Source organism: Cervus canadensis, chromosome 22, assembly GCF_019320065.1.
Source record: "Cervus canadensis isolate Bull #8, Minnesota chromosome 22, ASM1932006v1, whole genome shotgun sequence".
Taxonomy (NCBI): Eukaryota; Metazoa; Chordata; class Mammalia; order Artiodactyla; family Cervidae; genus Cervus; species Cervus canadensis.
In genome coordinates this window covers 28,246,518-28,267,798 of record NC_057407.1, presented here as the reverse complement: position 1 = coordinate 28,267,798, position 21,281 = coordinate 28,246,518, and the positions used below count along the sequence as shown (strand labels likewise).

The 21,281-nt window shown below is 37.0% G+C and overlaps 1 protein-coding gene across 5 annotated transcripts in view; it reads right to left on the bottom strand.

Annotated features, from left to right (window-relative positions):
* MITF (melanocyte inducing transcription factor) overlaps positions 1-21,281 on the bottom strand; it is a 224,935-nt gene that overhangs the window by 77,171 nt on the left and 126,483 nt on the right. For 4 of the 5 annotated variants that reach the window (XM_043441848.1, XM_043441853.1, XM_043441852.1 and 1 more), the window contains exon 2: positions 13,138-13,387. In XM_043441848.1, the coding sequence (XP_043297783.1) occupies positions 13,138-13,387 (250 nt within the window). The remainder of the gene's footprint in view (positions 1-13,137; positions 13,388-21,281) is intronic. The other variant, XM_043441850.1, reaches the window with a different exon arrangement.

Sequence of the window (21,281 nt, the reverse complement as noted above, 5' to 3'; positions counted from 1 at the left end):
GAATGTCCTAACTCTCCTATCTGTGAGATATTAGGGGTCCTAAGTGTCAGTAAAAATCAGCACGACATCCCATACTCTTAACATTGTATTATGAATTCTATCAGTGTTTTGTAATTAATGAACTGGAAAAATTCTTTGGGTATATGATATTAATATAAATTTGGAAAGCTACTGAGAAAATTGAAATCAACATTACAGTGGCATGCATGTTTGTTAACATATTATTTTAAGATAATTATAATATTAAGATAATAATAATAATAAGTAATAAATAAATAAGTAATAAACATTGAGAAAATATGTTAACTCCAAACTCAGGAAATCATAACTTCTGACAACAGAAAGATTTTTCTTTCTGGAACTCATTGCATGGTTAATATTTTTACTTCTTTGATTTTCTCACTTATGCAACTGAACAAAAATGCAACTTGACAGGCTCTTAGTTTTTATATGAAGAACACATTAAATCTTTCCAACAGAGTTTACTAATTCCAGTATAATCAACTCATTATTTGCATTAAGAATGACAAAGTATCTAAAAAAATACAAATTATCATTTCAGATGTGGGTTTTTTTTCTGGTTTAATAAATGGTCAGAAACTAGTATCAAAACAGAAATCCTGGGTGCCTGGTAAATAAGAAAAGGAGGAAAAACCGTTTCATGGGATTATCAGCTATGCAGAAAATTCCTAAAAATATACTGCAGGTTAACTGAGAAAAGAGACATCCTTAGCAACATTAACAAAAGTAAAAATCACGTATAAAACTCCTTTAAAAAAAAAAAGTAGGTTTCAATATCCTACTTGTTCATTCAGCTACTATGTAATATATATTTAAAGAAGAACTAGGATTAATTGATGTCCTTTTCCTTCAATGTCTCTTTTTGGATCACGAACATTGATGAGATGTTTATATGTTCCTGAGGCTTTAGTCAGCTTGAACACACTGCACAGGTCCTATTTAAGTGTGATGTGTGTAGGTTTGAGAAGAAACTGGATTGAGAGTGTGAGTAAGATGTGTGACCAACAAGTTAAGAGTTGTCACGGCTCAGGCCTGAATGGAAGGTGGTTGGCAGAGATGGATCCAAATGCCGTATTTCCAAGCGTGACTCCACTGTGCCCTCCTGGGAAAGGGTATTCTGACAGGAAATATCAACCACATCTGAGATATATCAGCTAACCTGGGCTCCAAAGGGTTGTGAGAATTAAAATGATGACTAAAAATGGTTTGATCTTTTTTGGTGGGGAGGAAGGCAGTGGGAAAGCAATAGTGTTGCATAGGTATAATGGCAGCAAATAAAGATGGCAACTTGGAGTTGGGAGTAATAATTACTATACCAATATTATTCATTATTAAACAACAACACAGCAGAATCCTTGACTGAGCATTTTCCATCTACCCAGCCTGGTGCTAAATGCTTTAGATCTGTACCAATACAGAGGCCACAGCCATATGGGCTACTGAGCACTGGAAATGTGGCCAGTGTGACGAGGATTTTAAAGATTCTTTAAAATTTAAAGAATTTCAAAAATTTTTAAATTCTTTAAGAATTTCATTTTAACTTAAAGATTTATATTTACCTTAGTTATTGGAAATCAGTGAGTGGACAGGAATCTAGCTTTTCAACTGTAAATCTCATAAAATCAAAACTGATGGAGTAATTCAATGAAAATTTAGCATCTGAATGGCAATGTTTCTATAGGTGTAAAATACACACTTGATTTTGAAGACTCAGTATGAAGACTTAATATGGAAAAAAAAAAAGTGCGAATGCAAAAATCTTGGTAATTCTTATATTGATTATATGTTGAAATGATAACATTTTGGATATACTAAATTAAATAATACACAGGATTAAAACTGATGGCATCACTTTCTTTTTACTGTGGGCTACAGCTCACTGGATCGCAGCGTCAGACATGACTTAGTGACTAAACAACAATAACTAGAAAATTTAAATTTACACATGCAGCTCACATTCTATTGGATAATGCTGCTTTAGGTGAATTATCTCATTTAACCCTCACATAAATTCTCCAGGTCAGACACTATTACTTCTCTTTCACAGATATGGACACTGAGACACAGAAAGAACAGGAAATGTGTCTAAGGTCACCCAGTTAAGTGTTACAGACTATTTTATCTGCTTCAGATGCTCCAATTTTGAGTCATCTAATCTAATCCCAGATTTTTCAACAAGGATGCTGATTATAGTCACATCTCAAAGCATAATGAAGTACATCAACTGGCATTAAGGGGAATCTGGCATCCAGAGAATACTTGAGTGCAGTGTTTGGATACCAAGGTTACAAGGCTGAAGTCATAAGGTTCTGTACTTCTCATAAATTCAATCTTTTAAGATTAACCTGGCTGTCATAAGTATCACCAAACACTTAACAATGCAGGAGGACCAAAGGCCATCATGACAGCCTGTCTTACCAGACGAAGGATTCAAATTAAATTCCATCAAATCACACTGAGTCAATATACTCTGACAAGCACCTCACATCCAAAACCCCTAAGAGCCTGGAATTTTTTTTTTCTAATTTGCACCCCCCTTTTCTTCACCAAGAGACAAAAGAAAGCCCAAGAAAATGCTGAATGGGGTAAAAGAAAATGCAACAAAGTTAATAGGGGACTTCAGAATTTGTAAAAACACAAAAAACAAGAGGGCGCATTTCCATCGCTGCACAATATTGCTTTTGTTAAGAGCCAAGTCTCAGTCTTGAAACGTGTTGGTAATAAATCAGCAGGCATTATTTTAAATCAACTGGTTTTATGAAATAAGCCAAGAGTTGAAAGAGGCAGGACTAATTACCAACATTCCTTGATGAATTACTTAGCGGCGTGTGCTAAGTCAATGTGCGTCTATGTCTTGATCCCCAATTTTATCCCGTACTTATTTCCCAGGAGGTAAAAAGAACATGTGGCTAATTAAAGCACCGATCTCCACAGCCAGAAGTACTCAAGGTAAGATTCCTTTCGGGGAAAAAAAAAAAAAGAAAAGGTTCTTTGCTGGTACTTATTAATCTAATTTTTACTACTTCACTAGAAAAACAGACCTAATCTTGTCACCTTTAGGCAGTCTGAACTACCATGCAGTGTTCTGAAAAAAATGTTACATATTTGTAATTTAGCCAATAAGAATTTCTTAAGCCTTTCCTAACCAGCAGGAATGTCTCTGGTTTGTCGCTTCTAATTAAGTCTCAACAAAATATCTAGCTCCTAAATTTTAATTATACAAAACTCCGGGCCAACAGGGGAGATTATGACAAAGTTATGCCTGGTGTATGGTAGTAGAAATCTGAAGTTTGCTTTTCATGTTGGGCCTCTTAACTTTTTAAAATTATTCACAAACTGGTGATTCAAATCTTTTTATTAACTTTTAATTTTCGGGATCCTCACACCTTGCTATTTTTCCTTTAGGGAAGACCATGTAACAGGGAGTTACGCAATGTGCACATGTCTAGTAAATTCACCTAACAGAAGAACTGGGCTGCTCAAAAGACTTATAGGCCAAGAAAACTTCCCTAAGACTCCTAATAAAATGCATTAAGAGAAGCCCACTTAATTATATTAAGAATGTATGCATATACCCTCCTGGTTAAAAAATAAATAAAGCCTTTGACCACCAGTATCTCCAATTCCAAAAACTCATTCCAGATGTAACAAGTAAGAATAATTTGGTATAGAACAATCTAGGTCCTTTTCTAGAATATTGTCTAGTTTTTAAAACAGTGATTACAACTCTTTTTCTAGGACCATTCTCTACTTTAATAACCTATTTTATCTGCTTCATATGCTCCAATTTTAATTCATCTCATTTTTGCAAAACTATAAATTAATAGGAAAAAAACTTTATAAACAGGGTCTGAAAGACTAGTGTATTGTTGGGAGTTAAATTTTCCTTAAAGTTTAGGCTGATGCTCAAAGAAGTCAATAACAAGAGACATATTCAGGGCAAGAGCCAAGACACTAGTACTGATTGCAGCTCTAAAATTGTGCAAAACCACCTACTAATTTACATATTTTTAAACACTGATCCCATTCCCTTATTTTAGTAGGGCAATGTTAAAATTAGATTTTGCTTACACATATCCACAATCTCTATTATTCAAGAACATACCTATAGAAGATGGTCTTTCAAATCTAAGTCCCTTTTTTAATTGTTAGGATTACGTAGGTAACATTTGTGAAGAAGATTCATGACCTTAACATACAGTAATATAAAATTTATGACAGCTAACATTATTCACTTGAAAGCAAAGAGAAAAACAACCAGAACTGAAGTTCCAGTTTTAAGTGCTAAAATACAACAGAAGTAATAATACTGCAATGAGGCAGGGGAAGAAAAATTGTAAATGCAACCATAATCCCAGGAGAAAATTAATATTAAAACACATGTATTGACTCTACCAAAGTGAGTATTTCAAAAATCCTTTACAACAATGTAAATATATTATTAACACACACAGAACTATGAAAGATATGAATTAGGCCAATAAGATAAGCCTGGCCAACAGGATTTTTTAGAATGCAAATCATCTTGAGTTTTGATTTCTGGATGTTGTTATAGAACATCTCAATATTCTGACCAATAATGATGACTATAATGAAACTATAAATTACCACAGTGGTCAACGTGGCTAGGCAGTATTTTTCTGTAGTCCAGGTCTTCCATCTGGCATGTAGTGGCAATTCAGAGGTTCACTTTAATTACCCCATATGGATGTCCCCTTACTAATTTCAAATGCTTAAGATCATGTGTCCTTCCATTAAGCCTGTGAGACTCCTCTGTAGTTCTATTCGACCTCCCACTTGGCTCTAACATAGTCCATTACTGGTGATTTTTTGAAATGTTTAGAGATTGTTCTTGAACTCCATAGGAAACAGACAGGAAGCAAGGCATGTGGTTATACGTAGATAAGGGAGGCTGATAAGTAGATAAGGTGGGCTTCCCTGGTGCACGGTGGTAAAGAATATGCCGCCAATGCAGGAGACTCAAGAGACACGGGTTTAATCCCTGGGTCAGGAAGATCCCCTGGAGGAGGGCATGGCAACCCACTCCGGTGTTCTTGCCTGGAGAATCCCATGGACAGAGGAGCCTGATGGGCTACAGTTCACCAGGGGTTGCAAAGAGTCAGGCACGACTGAGCACACACGCATGCAACGTAGGCTGAGGAGTCTAACTGTGTGACTTCAGTGACAATCTCTTTTTGCATCAGTTTCCCCATGGGGAAGATTGGGCTTATCCTACTTATCCCACGGGGCTGCTACAGAGACATGTAAGATAATGGATATAAGGGATTCAGCTTACCATCTAATACAGCCAATAATTAATGTCCGTGCGGTCACTGCTCGTCCTCCTCGAAGTTGCTTTAGGCATACCACAGTTACACCAGTTAATTCCTATATTTGCTGAAGGTACCAGGCTACCATGTCAGTTGAGAAGTTAAACATTGCTACTTCTGCCTCCTAAACTTTTTCAGGTCATTCACTCTAGAAGAGGAACAACCACCAATGATGAAGAAATTAGTGCCATGAAATCCAACTGAGTTCAAATCCTGACTATACCACTTGCTTCATCCAATTCCAATGAGCTGTTTGACCCCTTCGCCTCAGTCTCCACATCTGTGAAATGGGGACACTAGTAACGACTGCCTGATGCTGGACATGCCAACCATGACTGTGAGTCTAACAGTTCTCTGGGAGACACAGACTATCTGGAAGGCAGGTGGTACAGCCATAAGAGCCTAAGTGTTTTCGAAACAGAACATAAAGAGGGGAGTTAAGAAAGATGCCGAACAGGAACTCAGCACAGAAACAGGAATGTTTCTCAAATCCTTTTTGTTTTTTCATCACCACCCCCTTAAGCAGCCATTTTAGACATTCTTGTTCCCCCTAATTATCTCTCCTCTAATCCCCAACCAAGGAAACTGTAACAGGTACATATATCTGCTTATGTACTATGCCCTTTTAGAGCAGCAGTCCCCAATCTTTTTGGCACCAGGGACCAGTTTTGTGAAAGATGATTTTCCATGAATGGGAAGGTGAAGAAGGGGAAGGTTTCAGGATGATTCACACACATTACATTTAATATGCACTTTATTTCCATTATTATTATGCCAACTCCACCTCAGATCACCAGTCATTAGATCCCAGAAGTTGGGGACTCCTGCTTTAGAGGATCACAAACCATTATAACATCTTATATTTTTTGCCTTCCAAGAGCCAATTTTTGCTCCCCTGGGAGACAATATCAGCCCAGTTAAGAATGCATGTGCTACATGTCGCATCATATTGAAAAGAAATTCCCACTCAAAGGTAGATTTAAAAAAAAAAAGACCCACTCCAATTTTCAGTTCTCACTCCAAGGCCCTAGACCTTAGCACTGTCCTTAAGTGCTACCTGGACCTCCAGTTTTAGGATTATGAGAACTGTGTAAATTAGAAGAGATTGCACCTCTCAGTATGGCTTCTTTTATCAGCAGAAAAAGAGGGGCTGAGCCGCTGCCCTTCATGTAAACCCACAAGGTGACTTCAGTGATGGCAAAGTAGCCCACTGAGATAAATCCCTGACCCGAGAGAGAAGGTGACCCTCCTCCCAAACCTGCATGGCTCAGATGTCCACTGCGCACGGCGGACCCGACCCACACCCTGAGATCACACCTCCCAGATTCTATGGTACCCCGCAGCCACAGAAAAATGGCTGTGTGCTCATAGTGGAAGAAATCACTTCCATCTTGTGTACCAATATTACCAAATGAGGGGCTTTTCAGGTGGTGCTAGTGGTGAAGAATCTACCTGCCAATGCAGAAGACATAAGAGACATGGGTTCAATCCCTAGGTTGGGAAGATTCCCTGGAGGAGGCCATGGCAACCCACTCCAGTATTCTTCCCTGGAGAATCCCATTGACAGAGTAGCTTGGTCGGCTACAGTCCACAGGGTCACAAAGAGTTGGACACGACTGAAGCGACTTAGCATATACACAAGCATGCACGTTACCAAATGAATATGGAATTACAGCTGATATTTCAGTGTTTCCAGAAAAGTAGAATTAATTCATAGGCTTAGCTATATCAAGGCTGACTACTTTGTTTTACATAGTTGCTCCCCACAGGGCTGCTTTTGCAAGTGGGCCAGGCCCAAAAATCTAAGCAGAGATGATTTTCTTTCAGCCAGGATTCACTGCTCCTTCCTAGTTACTAAAAGCAGCGGAGGCAGAAAAGATGTCTGACATTAATCAATGCACATTTACTAAGATGGGTGCCCTACTTAGCCTGGGTTAAGTTAGATTTAGATTTCCCCAATGTAAGGCAACTTTATGGAGAACTTTCTTGTGCCAGCCCGTAGATTACTAACTCCTTACCTACGGTGGTATGGTATGCATCACATTTGCATGGGAAGCAAATGGGTTGCCAGTCACTGCCAAGACAAACGAGCACACATATCACCAGAATGATCTAAGTGTTTCCAGTACACAGGGTAAGAAGTCCCTATTCTGCCTAAGGAACAGAAAGTTGTTTGTTTTTTTTTTTTTTCCCTTTATTTTTTATTAGTTGGAGGCTAATTACTTTACAATATTGTAGTGGTTTTTGCCATACATTGACATGAATCAGCCATGGATTTACATGTGTTTCCCATCCTGAACCCCCCGTCCACCTCCCTCCCCATCCCATCCCTCTGGGTCATCCCAGTGCACCAGCCCTGAGCACTTGTCTCATGCATTCAACCTGGACTGGCGATCTGTTTCACACTTGATAATATACATGTTTCAATGCTATTCTCTCAGATCATCCCACCCTCGCCTTCTCCCATAGAGTCCAAAAGTCTAGGAACAGGAAGTTTAAAGCAATATTCTCAAAAGTACAGACAAGATATTTCTCTTTCAGAAAGAAAAGAAACAATTTGTCTCACTTCACTTGAAAAGGTGAACAAATAAAGACAGGGTTTACATCTACCTGATCAAAACTGCCAAATACATTTCTTCAGACCTCGCTCCCACAGAAGGGAACTGTAGGCGGGAAAGCAGCAGAAGTCAGAAAGGCTGAGCCCTGGACTGTTAGCAGCTAGTGTCCTGCTGGATCCCCCTCTACACTGTTTAGGCCAGTTCTCAGTTAACAAGGACTGTCTATAATTTTTTTATTTATTTTATTGGAGTATAGATGATTTACAATGTTGTATTAGTCTCTTGTGTACAGCAAAGTGAATCAGTTATACATATACATATATCCCACTCCAGTGTTCTTGCCTGGAAAATTCCATGGACAAAGGAGCTTGGTGGGCTACAGTCCATAGGGTTGCAAAGAGTCGGACATGAGTGAGCACACACACACATACATATATCCACTCTTTTTTAGATTCTTTTTCCATATAGGTCAGTACAGAATACCGAGTGGAGTTCCAACAAAAATGAGTTTTAAAGGGAAAGAAAATTACCTTATGTGTGACATGGAACACAAAGTGATAACGATCCAGAGATTCAAAGGCTCTGTAGGGAAAGGAAGTCTGTAGGAGGATGAAAAGATGTTTGTGAAACCTGGAAACAGAATCCCTTTGTCCCCGAGAGAAGATGTGGCCTTGTAGACATGGTGTTTGATCCAAAAACAAAAGGACACCAAAGTTCATAAACAGTCCTGAAATTGAAACTCACAGAATGTTCATGTAAGTCACACTGACCGGTAACAAAAATATATGCTGGCCCATGGACTATGGGATTAGAAGAATTCTCAGGTTTCCTTTCTTATGTGGTCAGCACCTCTAGCAAGATTCCCTAACTAAGGGGATAAAAGGCAAGCCGAAACTGAGACACACTGCATCTCTTCCCGCTTCTTTTGGTCAATATGAAGCTAATAAGGTTCTATGTTCCTGCCCAAATAAATCCGGAAGAAAGTCAAATGCATAATGGGGCCTGGGAGCCATTCCTTCTTCTAATATAACCTACCAACTCACTCATAACTCCACACACCTTCTTCAAGTTTCTGTATTATACCTAAAGAATAAGCCACACCTTGACAATTCAACACCAAGCAGCAGATTTCATAAATTACAGAGAAAGACCAGCAATTCAGCCAGCCACCCTTTCCTCCATTAGTGAAATTTCCTGGAATATAGATTGTCGGACAGGGTAACAAGAAAGCAGAACACCCATCCATCCTGGGTTGCTAGAATCACTATCTAAATGAGATGCCATACCGTAAATCAACGACCAAAAAAATACCAATGTGAATTCAGTTCACAAGATAGAGGGCCCTGGCAAAAATGTGTTTTAATACCTGATGAATAGCAAGCATCACTTCTCATTCTGCAGTAATCTAATTCCTTGGGTTATCTGAGATGATTTGGAAAAAAAGAAAAAAAAATCTAAAAATAAATTTCTTGAAATTATTTAAAAGAAGATATCCTGAAGTTACCAAAAATATCTATTTTTTTCCATTCAAATTCATATAATCTTTCTCCTAAGGAGAACAGAAAACTTCAATATACAATTTATTCCCAAGAGAATACCTTGGCTTTAAATTTTTTAAGTCCAAGGAGAAAAAAAAAAAAAAAAGAAGGAAGGGAGGCAGAGAGGGAAATCCTTGAAAATTCCCTATACATTTCTAAATAGATAAATGTTTTCAAATTATAAACTCTTGTTTTCAACTATACACTGTCAGAGTCCATGCAGGGGGAGCAATTCTGCTGAACCTGCCAGTTCAAGATCAGAGCAATCAGGTATTTTCATAATCAGTCCGAGTTAGAGAGATGAGACAGGGAAAATGCATGCTTGATGGATGTGCGGATGAAGACGCAGAGGTTGGTATGTGATGCTTCCTCAGCCATGAGACTGTGTCCACAAGGCCAATCCCAGTTCCTCTGTTTGTGTCTAAAAGGATCCAGGTCAGATTTCAGATCTCAGGTTTGCTTGTCAATAAAACTACCTGTGGCAGAAACTACTTCCATTAATGGTTTTTAATGATATACTTTGTTAATTCACAGTGAGAAATACAGAGTGCGTATTTTCACTACTGTGAAATATATATTATGCACTTCAGATACTGGTTAATTTATGACAAAGAAACATCCTTAAATTACAATACCCAATTGAATAGGGCTGTTCTTAAGAAACCTAGAGGATATATCCAATATGTGAATACATACAACAATAAAATTAACCACTCCATGACATCTAAAATAAAAACCAATAATAGGAATAAAAATCACAAATTAATTAAATCAATGTAGAAACCAGAGGCTAATCCTGCAAAGTTTCATGAATTTACGGACAGAATGACAACCATATGAGAAATAAGTAATGCAAATTTCCATTCCCTATGACTTCCAAACACTAGTCCTAAATTTACTAGAAACGGTCGACAATTTAAAACATGCTTTATAAACCTTCATATTTTAAGTATAATTCTGCAAAAGAAAGGGGATTAACCAGAAAATACTAATTGAGCTTTTCAAAATTATTCAACGCACCAACAGCAAAAATGTTCGTAACCGGAGTTTGTGTGTGTGATTTTTCTATCAAGCTCTTGTAAACCAGTGAGAGACGGGAAAGATTTACCCAGGATTCTCTGGCACACGCTAGAGAATGTCTAACTGCACACATCTACCTCCACTGAGAAGCAGGTATGTTCTGTCCTAGCAACTTAAATCTTTAAAAATTAAATGATGAATTTACTAAGACTATACTATTAGAAAAAATATCTATTCAATATCATCTGCGTCATTATGCATGTTAGTACACTCACTGTTCTGCCTTGAAAATGTATATTCATAGAAATGTGGGTCAAGATTAAGCAAATTAACTGCTTTTCTATTAACCATTTACTTCATAATATATGCTTATGATTTAAAAACTATAAAAGAGAAAAGAAAAAAATAACCATCTTTCTCTCACTTACCTTTCAGTAATAAATGATTCATATGTCCATCCACAAAACTTTCAAAAATATGCAAACTATTTTTATAAAGTACTAAGTATTTAAGTATTTGAAGTAATCATATATATGATACTCTCCTTTAAAATGTAATTTGAATCTCTTAGAATGCCACCTTATATGGAATCATGTTTCTGCTTGGTCCTCCACATAAAGACACTATACACAAAATCTGTCTAAACAGCTACCAAACCTATCCACATTGCTATGCCCTATACCTCTTAATATACTTTGCTACTTTATATAACTGAAGTATAAAAATGCACAAGTTAGAGTAAACTAAATCTGTATGAAATATACATTTACCATTTGTTGATTTTTATTTAGATTAAGTCTCTGGGTTCTAACAATATATTTGTGTTTTAACTTTGGACATATTTCTAGCATAACTAAATAGGGCGATAGAGTTAGGGCCAGTGTTACCAGGACATAGTAACATATAAGGAAAAATGGTTATGTTATTAAACCAGTTAGTATAGATTTCAATTTTAATCATATCACAATTACATATTTTAAGTAATAAAAACTTTTTTAAATGATGTCCATTTTTAAAATGAAATGGAAATAATGTTTCAACATACTTGGGTAATTTCTCTTTCATCGGATATAATCGCCTTAATAGGAATATAGATTTCAACTAATATACTTTAATATAATAACATTACCTTTGATTTAGACATAAACCACTACTAACACAAATCTGTGTCATCTCTTCTAAAATCTATTCTTCAGCTTAAAAAAATAGACTACTAAAGTAAATAAAACAGACATTTCTCTATAACTTATTATTACTTAATTCATATAACTTTAAATAATCTAAGATATAGCTAAAAAAAATTATGATTCTTGTGAACAGCAGACAACTTAAATCTTAAATAAACCTTAGGTCTGTAAAAACCCACTGGTTGCAAATTTTCACCCAAGCAGAACAGAAAGTTTAATGTACAATCTACTTCCAAGAGAAAAACTTGCCTTTACTTGGAAGGTGGGGTACATAAAATATACATTAGGTGTGGCAATATTCAGAACTTCAGTCATAATAGAGTAAAATTTTCTGCTAAACCATTTCAATCATTTTTATCCAAACAGAATTTTAATATCAGTTTCTCTATGACACAGTTTCAGTACTCCATCACTAATTTCAAGAGTCTTTGCAAATAATAAAACAACTGGATTAAAATTTGTTTTTAAAGAATCTCTTTCCTTCTTTCTGGTAGAGATCATAGATTGCTTCCCAATTATCACACAGCATCCCATTTGCTTTCACAGTAAACTTGAAATAGTGAAAGATGTCCTTTCTGAGCATAGGAATGATTGCAAAGACTAAAAATGAATCACCGGCGGGTAAAGGTCACTTTGTTTAATGAACAGTAACACTCGGGACTCTTCAGGATGGATCAATTAGGTAATGGGATTTTAAAAATTAAGAAGTAAGGAAGTCCTCTTACTTTTCTTTTAACTTCACTTGCATCAGTCACATTTAAGAGTTGGAATGTTTAAAGAAGGAGTACCTCCCAATCTGATTGCAGGACCCATGTGTGAGATGGAATTCTATTCTTAGACTTGTTACAATTTTCCCTAGTAATTAGGAAGCTATATGTCCTGGATAGAATGATGCTAACAAGCTCCTGCAGTTTCTACTCTAGCAAGAAATCAAAGGGACCCAAAACAGACAACTCACTTCAGCTAAAGGATTATGCAGTCTGGTTATTAAAGCTAAGCTCTTCTACCATTTTCTATCTGAAGAGACTTTCTAAAAGAGTCAGATTCTACAGCCAAGATTATTTACTCAAGAAAAAAGAAAACTCAAGAATGGCCATGGAATGTATTTAGGGGGAAAAAATATATATATACAAGTTATTAGAAGAGGTTCATTTCAGATAACTTGTACATTTTTAAACTTTCCCAAAGAAAGATGGGAAGATATCATTATAAAAACCATCTATAACCTCCTGGTAATTTCTCACGGGACATCAACACTCTTCCCCCATTTAGAGAGGGTTACTATTACATTTACAGTTAGTTGGAATCTTTCTTTGGAAATACAAAGCCATGTAGGAATCAACGGAGCTGACATTTACAAATATGTTTCAGATGGGTCAATATAACCAAATAAACATGATGAGACAAATACAACACCTAGAAAATGGAAAATGTTGAAGAAGAAGAAGGCTTGGCCCAACCAACAAGAGCGACACTCACGTACCTTAAGGACTTCCATCGGCACCTGGGTGGCAGAGGGGAGGGTGGTGGGCACGCTGACGTTTATGGCTGGAGTCTGACTCACAGGCACTCTCTGTTGCATGAACTGGGCCGCCTGCAGCTTCTGCTGCTGCTCCCTGCGTTCCTGCTCCTGCATCTGCTCACGCATGAGCTGCTGGCGTAGCAAGATGCGTGACGTCATGCTGGAGGAGCTTATCGGAGGCTTGGAGGCCCCAGGATGCTCCTCGGAACTGCTGTGGGAAACAGAAAAACACACGTTAAGTTCCTAATGAGAACTTTCATTTGCATTTTGGGGTATCCTAAATTGCACCAAAACTATGAAATGAGCCTGTGCAAAATATAATCAGATCGCAGAGTAGTATTCCACCTAATTGAAAATCAAGAGCTGACAGGATTTAAGTTATCAGTAGTTGAATTAAAATAAGTCGGCTTGATTGCATCTAGGCATTTTTATCATACAGCTTATTTTTTTTTTTGACATTTTATATCGCCTACTACTCATCACCACCAAATATAGTGCTGCCATATGAAGTGCCAAGAAGCAAGGCATCTTAATGGTACCCGGAGTTTCACATTTAAAAATAATTTGCTTGATTTCCTTTTATAGTCGAATCTAGCCAAATAACTACTCCTGTATATTATCTAAATTCCTTGAAGATATCTAAACTGTTAACTAACACACAATAGTTCAAAGGAAAGGTGAACTCTGTCATGGGGAAATTTTTCTACGATACAAGAAGTGAAAGTCATTAAAGAAGCCTTTGGACCAGCATCTTAACACTGAACTCAACCTCAGTCTTTAAGAAAGAGGGCAGAAGACAAGTTAGTTTGACAACTCCATTCTTCTTTGCCTGGTTTTCTTTGTACAGTCTTTTCTTCTGATTCTTCTTGGCAAGTCCTGTCTAACGCATATTCTATGAGTTCCCTATGAGGCCTGCCTCTAATGGTGCTGGTGCTTACTCTACCCAAAATCATTTAAGAAGCTTAAATACTTGTCACAAGTCAAGAAGAAAGGACTTCTTGATTTTCCTAAATATAGATTTCTATTGTTTATCTTGCTAGCTCTATGACATCAATAAGTAGATAAACCTCTCTGCCTTAGTTACCATGTCTGAAAAAGAGGAATAACAATATTTTAACTTATTTACTCATTTTTCAAAACGGGAGATGCTTTTTAAATGTCTTTGCACCATTTATACTCGAAAGCCCTACCTCTTAGGAATTTTGTGAGGATTAAACAAAATAATGAATGAAATAATGCACATAAATCCCTTAATATAATGAGTGCTATGCAGTACTGCCTCAATAAATGTTTGTTGTTGCAATTACTATTATCTAGAAATTTTCATTGTTTCTAGTAATATCATTTTCTTTAAAAAAAAAAACAGTTTAGGGCAAAGAATATAAAACCTTATTTAGCGCCTGGAAACAGAAAGAAGAGTAATATTTAGGAAATATTTATATTCACATCAAAGTTATTCTTCCAGAGAAGTATCTGTACCTTTAAGCTTCTTTCCTTGAATATAAATCCCAATATCATCCTTATCTTCTAACAAAGGCAAAATAAAGTCTTTAAATTACTGACCAACCTCATAAACTCCTTAAAGCTAAAAATCTTCAAATTCTTCAGGTTAAAAAAAGAAAGTACTAGAGAATAAAGAAATGTTTGCATTTCACCTTCGCAGAGTTCCAGAAAACTATATAATAAAAATTATACTAGCATTTAACTCATTACTCAGCACAGAAACCTGGTTCAATAGCCTATGAAAAGTTCATATAAAATAATGCTGTTAATATATAGTCATAAAAAATGGTATAAAGATATATTTATGGTTGTGAATTAAAACTATGTAATATAGTAAACTTAGGAAATCCTGCTATTAGAAAGGTATGATTAAACTTAAAAAAATGTTTACTACAAGAAAAAGTACAAAGATAATGCTACCCTGAGCCACTGTGGGAATATAATACCACAATCCTCTAAGAAAACGACAATATTATCAACTGATTCAGAAATTTCACTGATGGATAACTTTCCTAGGAAAACAATTCAAAACATGGAAAACCTGACATTACAAAGCTGTTGACAAATTTCACAGTATTCTGTCCCCTAACATGGGCATGATTATGTAAATTATGAGGGGAGGCGTGGGTTAAATAATACAAACTTTCAGTTACAAGATGAGTAAGTTCTGAGGATCTAAAGCACAGCATGGTATCTATAATTAACAATACTGCATCGTACGCTTGAAATTTCTGAGAGAGCAGATCTTAAGTGTTCTCATCACACACAAAAATATGTAAGTAACCATGTGAGGTGCTTAATGTGTTTCACAATGAATACATGTGAAAAATCATCCCACTGTACACCTTAAATAATTTTGCTAATTATACCTCAATAAAGTTGAGGAAATAAATAAAACCATTCAAAAGATTTAAGCATAAAACAGGTTAAAAAAAAAAAAAAAAGTAAATTATGGACTTCCCTGGTGGTCCAGTGGTTAAGATTCTGCATTCCCAATGCAGGGTACACAAGTTTGATCCTTGGCTGGGGAACTAAGATCTCCCATGCCACGTAGTGCAGCCAAACAACAAAAAAAGTAAATTATGATACATATAGATGTGATAATGTACCTTTTTTAAAAAATTGCTCAGCACACAGCAAAGTGCAGAATCCATGTCCTAAGACAAATTAAAAAGTAGAATCAAAAGTGGATGTCCATTCTAACCTAGAATAAGTACAGTATATGGATGTACACAAATACACACAAGACCAGCAAAAGGATGAGAGCTGCCGAAGTGGCAGGGGGATTATAGGTGAATTTCTTACTCTTTACTTTTCCCCCTATAAACTATAACATCACCATATTTTTTTCAGTGGCAGGATATATGCCACTAATTTGAAAACATGAGGAACATGAATTAACTTATAAGCATGAAGAAGTGACTTGAGTGATCAAAGTCACCGTTTGGCTGGAAGAGACTAGATCCATCCTAGACAGCATTTTGACAAATAGGATAGGGAAGTGCTGACTTGTATCCAGCACACTGGTTCTCTTGGAAGTCTTCAGCATCCCAGAAGACTTAGACCCTCTTTCCTTTATAGTTTCCTACAGATACACAAAGACTGAACAATGCTAATACCCAGTTTATTACTTTCATATCATGCATTCATCTACACCATAAAAATACCCCATCATTCCTCAAAAACACTCCATTCACCTGCTCAGGTTCTGCTAAAAGAGCACCGAAAGAAAATGCATTTTCCCACTTCTGAGTATGAGTTCAGAGCTCAAATATACCTTCCTAAACTCAGAAAAGAAGGCTATTTAAAAATAAATAAATAAATAGATGGTCTTGCTATTCAAAGCCTGTCAGGTTAAAACATTCCCAGAGAGACTGATCCTTTTGATAAAAACAGGAGCAAACCTTTGTGCCTTGGCAAATGCAGCTGTGGAAAAATCGCACTAATTAGCTGCTCAAGACAAGCCATTGGCTGTGATACCGGGGGAAAAAAATCCTTTCAATTAACAGTAAAGCATTCTTGAGACATCTTAAGTTAAAATTACTAGTCATCAACCTCTAAGGCTCAGACTTTAAAGTCAACAACAGTATCATTTAAAACATTTACTGAAATATTCTATTAGGAAAAAAATTACATATTTATATGGTAGACCCATATAAATAAATTAAACCCCCACACAAAAAAATCTAGCAAGGCTCAGCTAATTGATATTTGAATAAGTCTTCTCAAAAAAAAAAGGAAAAAGAGTCACTTCACTGCACACGTACCCTACTGGATATTTCCATGTTAAAGATGATTCTCAGATTCTCAGCTTTCCTCGATCTGTTAAACATCACTTCCTCTTAGAAATAATTGAATCTGCAATTATCACCCTTTCGACAAAAACAAAGATACCTACACATCAAAATGTTAGCAGGTCACATAAGCAAGTTTTAAACTCAAAGTCGAGTTTTATGTGAGAACATTACAGGTGGCCAAGAGCTTATTTTTAAAATGAGGACCTGATGCTTCAACTACTAACAATAAGCAGAGTTGTCTCAATGTATTTAGTTTTAAAAGCTGACCAAACTCATCCAGGGCCCAGGAACCTCAATGTGCATTAGGTGATTCTAATTTCATCAGTCTGATTCCTTTTAATCAGATTATGTAAAGGTCATTTATTCAACAAATAGCTATTGAGGGTTTCCCCTGTGCCAGGTGCTGGGAATACCTGGTTTCTAATCTCAGTGAGTTTAAAAGGCAGGGCCGTGTAATTTTTTTTAAGATGCCTTAAAATTAAGTCAATTATCTAGACTATTGGACTCTTATCTAGTTCCATGTGGGAAGGTGTACATCTCACCACAGGAAGTCACCCTTTGAAAGCCAACTGAAAGGGAGGCAAATGCCTTAACTGGCACTTACCCACATCACTAAGACCAGGCAACTTCCTGAAAACTGGGAATTGCTCAGTGGTGACTCAAGGAGTATGGCCATCAATTGGACACAACTTCTAGTTCAGTCACTGCTGACCAATCTGATCTTTAACGAGCCACTCAACCTCTCTGAACCTCTCCAAAACCCACCTCCTAAACGTACAACAATGACTGAGTGAGCGAATGCCAGCTAAGTGACAGTGTAACACACCAGGGATATGGGCACTTAGATAAGTAGCCAAAACATGACCTGAGTTCCTAACTTGATGGCTGAATTTACATTTTTAACCTTCAAAGCCTGACCCTTCTCTGTGATGGTAGAGATATGTGGACATGTGCTCTGTGAATCATTGGTATATTCCTAAATTCAAAGAGTTAATTCCTCTGCCTTCATCAGCGACTTAAATATATCAGAAATCTCATGAAATCCAGTATCTCACCATCGAAACAACACTTGCCTGACCAATCCTCACCTTTCATGGTGATGCCAATACCCCTCCACCAGACCTTAGGAATCAGTCTTTGGTCTCCATATACAATCGTCCAAGACACGAATCCGGTTGTCAGCTGCAACTTAGCCTCTAGGCTCAAGGAGCTGATGCACTTTCCCCTGCCTTTCCTCTCATCAATTCCTCAGGTAGAATACAGTCCTGGCCTTTACTAACCTGTGACCATGGCCAAGTCAGTCAATCTCTCTGAGCTCTGGTTTTCTTTATTTATAGATTGTTTAATACATTTGCCTCTTGGCATCATAAGGAGGATTAAAATTTGTAATAGAGGTAAAAAGCTTAGCAGAATAACCAAAACACAATTCGGATAAACTGGAAAAGAGTTAAAAAAGTAGTAGTCAGAAAACATGAAACCATGAACAAGCTACTTCTTTTTTATGCAAGAAAGTGAATTTTTATAAGCCTGTATGCAAGCGTGGACCATAGAATATCTGCTTTTTAAGGTTTAGGCAATCCTTTTTTGATTCGGAGAATTTGACAAAGTTTGAAGAGGTGGAGAGAAGATAATCTATCCTGAAGTTCACTCACAAGGTATAAAGTAAAACTCCTAGTATTTTTCTCCAGGAAAAAGGAATCTTCATTATAATCAATCAGTTGATAGAGCTCAAAGCTTATCATCTGCCTGCACTGGATACAATGTAATTACGTCCAAGAAAGCACAATGGCTGATGTTCACATAGACAGTGAAGACACAGGAGGGCATGATAATTAACCTCAAGCACAGGTAAGAAAGCTATGTCAGAGATAGCTTAACCTACTAGGGTTTCCAAATGCAGAAGGCTGACTGATGCAGGATCAGCTGAGGAACCTGCCTGAAGTCAAAATGCCCAGGCTCCATCCCAAGAAATTCTGACTTCAGGTTAGGTAAAGCTCAGGAATCAGTATGTCTACAAAAACTATGCTGCTGATTCTGATGCCAGGTTTGGAAACTAGGACACCCAAGATCATTCATTTGTTTGGTAGGAGTGTCGGGACATGAACCTATATCTTTGATTCTTAGACCAGAACACTTTCTTCCATGTCTGAGGAAATGCACATTCCATTCCCGGCCTCTGATAACTCCGACAAGAGCTCTGAAGAGTCCTTCTGATGCTGAACCCAACATGCTGAATGGAATGAAATGCGAAGGACCACCCACTCCTGCCAAATGGGCTATAAAACCAACAAGACAAAAAATCTGTCCAGATACTGCCAGTGGATCATTACGGTTACAACATAACTATTCTATCATAAGGAAAACTACATAAGAACTTACAGGCCGAATCTATAAAACTGCTGTTCTGTCAGCAAAAAGAGATTTTTAAGAGTCTTTAGAAAGTAAGTCCAAGTGCATAAATTACCAAAATAAGAGTAAGTAAATAGATATATCTTTTTAAATGGCAGTCTGGATATCTAACATTTTAATATTTATTTATTTAATTTATTTGGCTCTACTGGCTCTTTAGTTGTGGCACGTGGGATTTACTTCCCTGACCAGGGACCAAACCTGGGCCCCTGCACCAGAAGTACAGAGTCCTAGCCACTAGACCAACCAGGAAAGTCCTGGTATTTAACGTTGTCAAAGGATCAGTTATTTCCATTATCTTAACCTTTCCATTCTTTCCAAAGTCATTGCTCTGTAAGTATAAAGATGACTTTTGATGAAAAGTATAAAGATGACTTTTGATGTATGGTAGAAGCAAGTACCAATAAGAATTATATATACATAAGAAATATATGGTGTATCTGATATATGATATATATGATAAACATATATCTCACTTAAAATAACTGAGAGTATAACTCATGTAAATGTGAAAGTACCAGACTTCACACTTTGGCTTCAAAAGTGGAAATCTTGTGGACTTCAGCCATCACCAAACTTGGTTGCAGCGGTCAAGGAAAAAAAAAAAAGAAAACATGCCAAACGTCCAGCTTTTCTTGGTAACGCTATCAGCTCTGACAATAAATGCTACAGGTTTCTGGCACAGAGGAAATAAAAAGGCTTGAGAAGTGCAGCTTGTCTTTCTCCTCTTCTTTCCTTCAACAAATATCTGAAGGTCTTCCAAGGGCCCTGTTCTGCTAGACATGAGACCGGCTTGGTGTCCAGAGTGGACCGCATGCCCATCCTCTGGAGTTCTTTACTCTTTGTTGTACATAAGGAGGAAAGTGTTCTAAAAAAGCAAGAATCGCCAAGTTAAAAATATGCAAGTTAAAAATCCAACATCGTCACTTTTCAACACCTGGAATCCAATTAGTTTGGAAAAATCATAGTCTCTCTGTATCTATTCAGGATTAATACTCTTTAAGCTGGACCTTCGACAGGCACCAGGAAGAGTATCTTCAATAACTGATGATATCAAAATCAAAAAGAGGCATAATAAGACTTATCAATTGGTATTTTTCAAAGAAACATAATAAGACACCTAATATATCAATACTTTTCAAAAGAGGGTACAAAAAAAGATACCCTGGAGTATAGGAAGAAAAGATTGAAATTTATATAAAATTTACACATCATTTTTATTTTCTATTTTTATACATGTTGTATATTATAATATCGGGCTTCCCTGGTGGCTCAGACGATAAAGAATCTGCCCAGGTTCGATCCCTGGTCAGAAGATCCCCTGGAGAAGGGAAAGGCTACTCACTCCAGTATTCTTGCCTGGAGAATCTCATGGACAGAGGAGCCTGGCAGGCTATAGTCCGTGGGGTTGCAAAGAGTCAGACTCAACTAAGCAACAAGCACACACACATTAAAATATAGCATCAGTATAGTGACACATGTATGAAATTTATAAGTTAAAATAAAACATGTTGAGAGAGCCAGCTTGAAAAACCTTACTTTAGGAGATATGACCCAAAATGTTTGAGACCTCTATAATATTAGCCCAGTGTTCTTCCAGGCAATATTTACCATCAGGTTTTTTAAAATTTGATTATATGCACCCCACCCAAATAGATTTTCTTACTTCTATACACTCCAACCAAGGAGTATCTGTTACTGAAAGCCATTTTCAAACAAGGAGATGAGGGCGCCATTCCCTTCTTTTCAGGCCACGACTGCCCTCCATCTCCCACAGATGCCACCATGGCTTTCCACACTCTTCACTCTCAATTCCTTTCTGAGAAATTATTTCTGGCAGCCTACTATCAAAAGGTCACAAGGCAGATAAAGTAGACGGCCCCACACTCAAGCTTC